We start from the raw sequence: 5,800 nt of genomic DNA, 5'->3' as shown, positions 1-5,800 counted from the left end.
GCAACAATTACCCGCAACAATGTATTCCGCCTCGGCGGTTGACAAAGCAACTGAGACTTGCTTTTTGCTGTGCTAACTTACCAAGGAATTTGAATAAAATGACAAGTGCCACTGGTGCTTTTCCTATCCGATTTGCAACCGGCAAAGTCGGAATCAGAGTAACCAACCAAAGAGCAATCAACTCCCTTAGAGAACCAAAACCCATACTTTGAAGTACCACAGAGGTATCTAAGTATGCACTTGACGACTTTTAAATGTGATTCTCTGGGTCATGATTGATACCTAGCACACATACATACACTAAACATAATGTCTGGTCGAGATGCGGTAAGATAGAGGAGAGATCTGATCATACCTCTATACCTTTTGAGATCTACGACCTTACCATTTTCATCCCGATCCATCTTAACAGCGGTAGACATTAGAGTGTCGATCACTTTGGAGTTTGCCATATCGAAGCGTTTAAGTAGCTTATTATAATACTTCATTTGGCTCACGAAAGTTCCTTCTTTAAGTTACTTGATTTGAAGTCCAAGGAAGTAATTTAGCTCCCCCATCATGCTCATTTTGAATTCTCCCTGCATCAACTTAGAGAGCTCCTTGACCAAATTATTGTTAGTAGATCCAAAAATAATGTCATCTACATAGACTTGAACTAAGATGGAGTGTTTTACTTGACGCCTAATAAAAAGGGTAGTATCAATCTTCCCTCTTGAGAATCCTTGCTCTAGTAGGAATTTGCTAAGACGATCATACCATGCCCTAGGGGCTTGTTTGAGGTCGTACAAAGCTCACTTGAGCTTATAAATATAGTTTGGATGCTCATGGTTTTCAAATCCGGGAGGTGAGATACATAGACCTCTTTCGTTAAGGAAAGCACTCTTGACATCCATTTGAAATAATTGGAAATTTTGAGAACAAGCATAGGCAAGCAAAAGGCGTATAGCCTCGAGTCGGGAAACCGGAGCATAAGTTTCCTCATAGTCTATGCCTTCCTCTTGGTTATACCCTTGAGCAACAAGGCAAGCCTTGTTCCGAGTTATGACTTCGTTCTCATCTAACATATTCCTAAACACCCATTTAGTGCCGATTACTCGATGGTCTCACGGAGAGGGAACAAGATACCACACCTCATTTCTTTTAAATTGATTAAGTTCCTCTTGCATAGCTAGAAACCAATTTTCATCGAGTAATGCGTCTTTGGGGTTTTTAGGCTCATTTTGAGAGACAAAAGCGAAGTGATAACAAAAGTTACTTATCTTTGACCATGTTGTAACTCCCTTTGAGATATCTCATATAATATTATCAATGGGATGATCCTTGGAAGATTTCCATTCCAAAGGAAGATCAGTGTTACTGATGAAATGATCCTCCTCTTTCTTTTCGGAATTAAGATCCGGCTCCTCCTCAGCTTTTTTCGGATGGGTGTCAACACGATTTTCTTCTTGATCTTTTATTATGCCTTCTGAGGGAACACCTGCACCATCAACAATACTACCTTCTCTGACAGTTTTCGGATAAGACTCATCGAAGGAAACATGCACAGATTCTTCAACAATAAGTAACCTTTTATTGTATACTCTATATGTTTGACTAGATTGAGAGTATCCGAGAAAGATACCTTCATCAGCTTTTGAGTCAAATTCACCAAGGTTTTCTTTACCATTGTTTAATACAAAACACTTACATCCAAAGATATGAAGATTTGAAACATTTGGATTCCTTCCCTTTAGCAATTCATAAGGGGTTTTGTTTAGAATAGGACGAATGAGTATCCTATTCAGTACATAGCAGGCCGTGTTTATGGCATCGACCCACAAATATTTAGGAAGGTTGTTTTCATTGATCATAGTTCTTCCAAGTTCTTTTAAAATTCGGTTTTTATGCTCAACAACTCCATTTTGTTGTGGAGTTCTTAGAGCAGAAAAATTATGATCAATGCCATTTGTTTCACAAAATTGCTCAAAGAGGTGGTTTTCAAATTCACCTTCATGATCACTTCGAATAAAAATTATGCTAGTGTTCAATTTGTTTTGAGACATCTTGGCAAATTTTTCAAAAGCAGAAAAAGTGTCGCTTTTACTTGCTAAGAAGATAGTCCAACAAAATCTAGAGTAGTCGTCCACTATGACAAAACCATAGTAGTTTCCACCTAGACTTTTAATTCTAGATGGCCTAAAGAGGTCCATATGGAGAAGTTCAAAAGGTCTCGTTGTGGAAACAATTTTTATATTTAAATAAGATCCTTGTTTGCTTTCCCATTTGGCACACATCCCATAAGTGATCTTTTGAAAATTTGATTTTGGGAAGACCAATTACTAGATCTTTTGAGACAACTTTATTAAGCAAGTCAAAGTTGACATGCGCTAATCTTTTATGCCAAAGCCACAAGTCTTTACTCATGTAGACGAGACATTTAGCGCTTGTCGAGGATACTTCATTCAAGTTAAGCATATATACATTATTTTCCCTCCAGCCCTTAAGCACATCATTCTTATTATCATTATGTTTAATCATGCAACCGTCTTTTGAAAATGAGACTTTATACCCTTTGTCACATGATTGGCTAATACTAATGAATTGTGCTTAAGGTCTTTAACTAAAAGGACGTCTGAGATAGTAGTAGAGGAGGGATTATCTACACTACCTTTTCCGAGTATAGCTCCCTCGTTATTGTCACCGTAAGTCACAAACCCTTTCTTCTTAGCCACAAAGTCAAAGAATAAGGAAGAGTCACCTGTCACGTGTCTTGAGCATCCACTATCGAGAACCCTTGTTCTCTCTGTATCCTCAAGACATTCCACCTACAAATTTAAACAAGGGAAGGAGGTACCCAATTTTCATTGGGTCCTAGTGTGTGAGTGAAACTTTGGTTGCATTTGGGCAACCATTGAAAAATGCCTTTAGGAACTAGAAATCTCCTAAATCGAAATTTAGCAATAGTATGTCCCTTTTTGCAACAATATAGACAATTTAAGTTTGGATGAAAGTTGTTTTTTCTAACTTGATCCTTAACCACATAAGTGTATTTTTGATAAGGATTATTCACATTTCTTCTAAAATGTGATTGATCAATAGCAAAGGTTATTTTAGGTTGTGAAGCCTTGTCTAATTTAGCTCGGATAGTTCTAACCTCTCTTTGCCAAATATGACAAGTTTCACATCCAGCCCATCTAAACCAAAATCCCTTATTGTTTTCTATTTTGCCTTTAGTATCCTCTATCATAGATTTCTTAAGAGTTTCTAATTCCTTTTCGGAATCAGAAATCTTCTTTTCTAAATGACTGAAAATTTTCTTATTAGAGGCCAAGTGTTTGAAAGCTTCCTTGGCCTCGTTGTGTAGAGTACTAAAGGCGTTTTGCAAATCAACATAAGACATTTTATCAGTATAATCATATTTGGAATGACTTACATTCTTTTTATTCCTTTGATGAGCTGTAAGACAAAGATTGACAATTTCTTCTTCATCACTTGAGTTATCATCGCTTGAGGATTCGCTATCGCTCTCATATATGATGTATGCTCTTCTAGGTTTGCTAGGTTTGTTATGGCGTTTGTCTTTTCCATTGTATTTCTTCAATAAGGGACACTCCGGCTTATAGTGACCGGCCTTTCCGCAATTGAAGCCTTATCCTTTTGACTTGTTTGTCTTGCCTTCCTCTCGATTTGGAAATTATGATTGTCTTCTATAGTTGACAAGATTTTTGTCCGAATGTTGGACTTCATTTTTTCTAAGGTATCGATTGTACCTCCTAACGAACAACCCCATGTCTTCATTTGACTATTTGTCATCATCACTTGACTCACTTTCACACACATCATTGGTGGATGACTTATATCTTGAAGCCTTTAACGCAATAGACTTCCTTTCGGTGTTCTTGTCTTTCTACTTCTTCTCCTTCTTTTGATTCTTCTGATGTTTCTCAAGATTCATGCTCTTGATCATTCTCTTGAAGCTTGTGGAACAATGACGTCATGTCCAATGTTATTAGATAATTGGCTTCCTTGATCACCTTGACTTTTGGTAGCCAATCCATGTTAAGACATCTTAAGATTTTATTAGTAGCAACATCATTAGGGGTATTTCTACCAAGAGTATTTAACCGATTGATTAGATGAGAAAATATCTTTTGCATACCGGTAATGGTTTCACCCTCTTCCATATGAAAAAGGTCAAATTCTTGAGTTAGGGTGTTGATTCTAGCTAGTTTGACATCATTGGTTCCCTCATGGGTAATTTGCAATGAGTCCCACATAGCTTTAGCACTAGTACAATTGGAAACCCTATAGTACTCATTAACACCTAAAGTGGTAATGAGCATATTTCTAGCTTTCCAATTGTAGCTATACTTTTTCTCATCTTCATTCCATTGTGCTTTAGGTTTAGGTACAACAAAGCCATTCACATTAGTTATGGTTATTTCCATAGGACCATATTGGATGACTTTCCATAATTTCCTATCAATAGAGTTGATATGGATACACATACAATATTTCCAATAATTATAGTTTTCACCGGTAAAAATAGGCGCCCTATTGTACGCCCCTTTAGGATCGTTACTCATTTTCTAAAAAGTTATATATGAAGCACAAGATGAACCAGACTCTGATACCACTTGTTAGACGATAGTACCAATCTATAAGGGGGGTTGAATAGATCATTTTAAACTTTAGCGCTTTTTAAAATGTTTTCAACGGTTGTGGAAACACCCTAGATAGTAATTGTCTAAATGTTCTGTTAATAGAAAGATCGGATATACGTGAAACCGAATGGAATTACTTAAGATACAGAATATCAATCCCTATCTAAATCAAACGATTAACTAATATGATCCTTGATATTGTTACCTCTAATAATGCTTAACACAATAAGAGATCAAGGAAAATATGACTAAGTTTGTGTGAGATCAATTTTTATCAAACACTTGGTGTGCACTTCACACCAAGTTTTAATTTCACTCAAATTGAATGTGCAAAATTTTACTCAGTTGCAATCAAAGTGATTGCAACAATTTATCGAACAGTTGCAATGCACACCAATCAAGCGATATTGATTTTATGATTAATTTCACACAAAACGTAATTAATGAAGAATTTAAAGAGTTAAGAGATAGAGAGAATAAGACCAGATTTGTTGAGGCAGTTCCCCTATCGTCCTTGCTTAGGGTACGTCTGCCCTCAATTCTAAATCTAGAATTGAGATGTTTTTATTAACAAGTTGCAAAGTCAATACAAGAGAACAAATGATCACCACCAATCAACCCCTAGAGTTGTTGCAGATCCTATTTTATTCTCTCCCCTTGATTCAAGTTGAACCAAGTCCTTCAAGCGCTTCGAATAAACCTCCGGTTACCGCTACCTTATTGGAAGAACGCCACGTTCTCCAAAACTTCAGCTCGACTGATTTGGAACACAAGTCGCTTGAACCCTAAGCTTTCTTCACAATCCTCTGTTTACCGCTACTTGTTTGACCGAACCTTCCGTTCTTCAAACGTTTCACTCGGCTGAATCTGCGAAGCAAAGGTTAGTGCAAAAACCCCAAATTCTTAGAGGACAAAACCTCAAGGGTTTTATTCATGAAAAACCCACACAAAGTCTCAACCCAAACTAAGATAATCCAATCTTATTTGAATGTTATCACAGTTGCAATGCATAATGCTCAACAAAGATTATTATGTGTGATTATTGAGAAATGCAATGAAGAATCAAGATGATGAGCACTTTGGTGTATATATTTCACTTTTCTTGTTGAAATGTTGAAGAAGATACATTTGAATATTTATATGATGCATGGACAAAT

General features: G+C 36.6%; 1 protein-coding gene across 1 annotated transcript; it reads right to left on the bottom strand.

Annotated features, from left to right (window-relative positions):
• Window positions 1–1,292: 1,292 nt before the first annotated feature.
• Window positions 1,293–3,379, bottom strand: LOC127093932 (uncharacterized). Its single transcript, XM_051032821.1, has 3 exons — window positions 3,208–3,379; window positions 2,648–2,782; window positions 1,293–1,549 (listed from the first exon to the last, which is right to left on the bottom strand). The coding sequence occupies exons 1-3, from the start codon at window positions 3,377–3,379 to the stop codon at window positions 1,293–1,295; spliced, it is 564 nt and encodes a 187-aa protein (XP_050888778.1).
• Window positions 3,380–5,800: the final 2,421 nt, after the last annotated feature.

The sequence above is a fragment of the Lathyrus oleraceus genome, chromosome 6, assembly GCF_024323335.1.
Source record: "Lathyrus oleraceus cultivar Zhongwan6 chromosome 6, CAAS_Psat_ZW6_1.0, whole genome shotgun sequence".
Taxonomy (NCBI): Eukaryota; Viridiplantae; Streptophyta; class Magnoliopsida; order Fabales; family Fabaceae; genus Lathyrus; species Lathyrus oleraceus.
The sequence above is the reverse complement of the archived record's forward strand: the minus strand, read 5'-3'. Positions and strand labels throughout refer to the sequence as shown.

Bases quoted from the DNA above. Each gene is read 5' to 3' on its own strand.
- LOC127093932 (XM_051032821.1), bottom strand. From the start codon at position 3,379: ATGTCTTATGTTGATTTGCAAAACGCCTTTAGTACTCTACACAACGAG. The intron at 2,783-3,207 runs GCAAAATAGAAA...TTGAGGATACAG, and splicing joins TATGATAGAGGATACTAAAG to AGAGAACAAGGGTTCTCGAT. The intron at 1,550-2,647 runs GTAGTGTAGATA...TTATTGTTGAAG, and splicing joins GGGAGCTATACTCGGAAAAG to AATCTGTGCATGTTTCCTTC.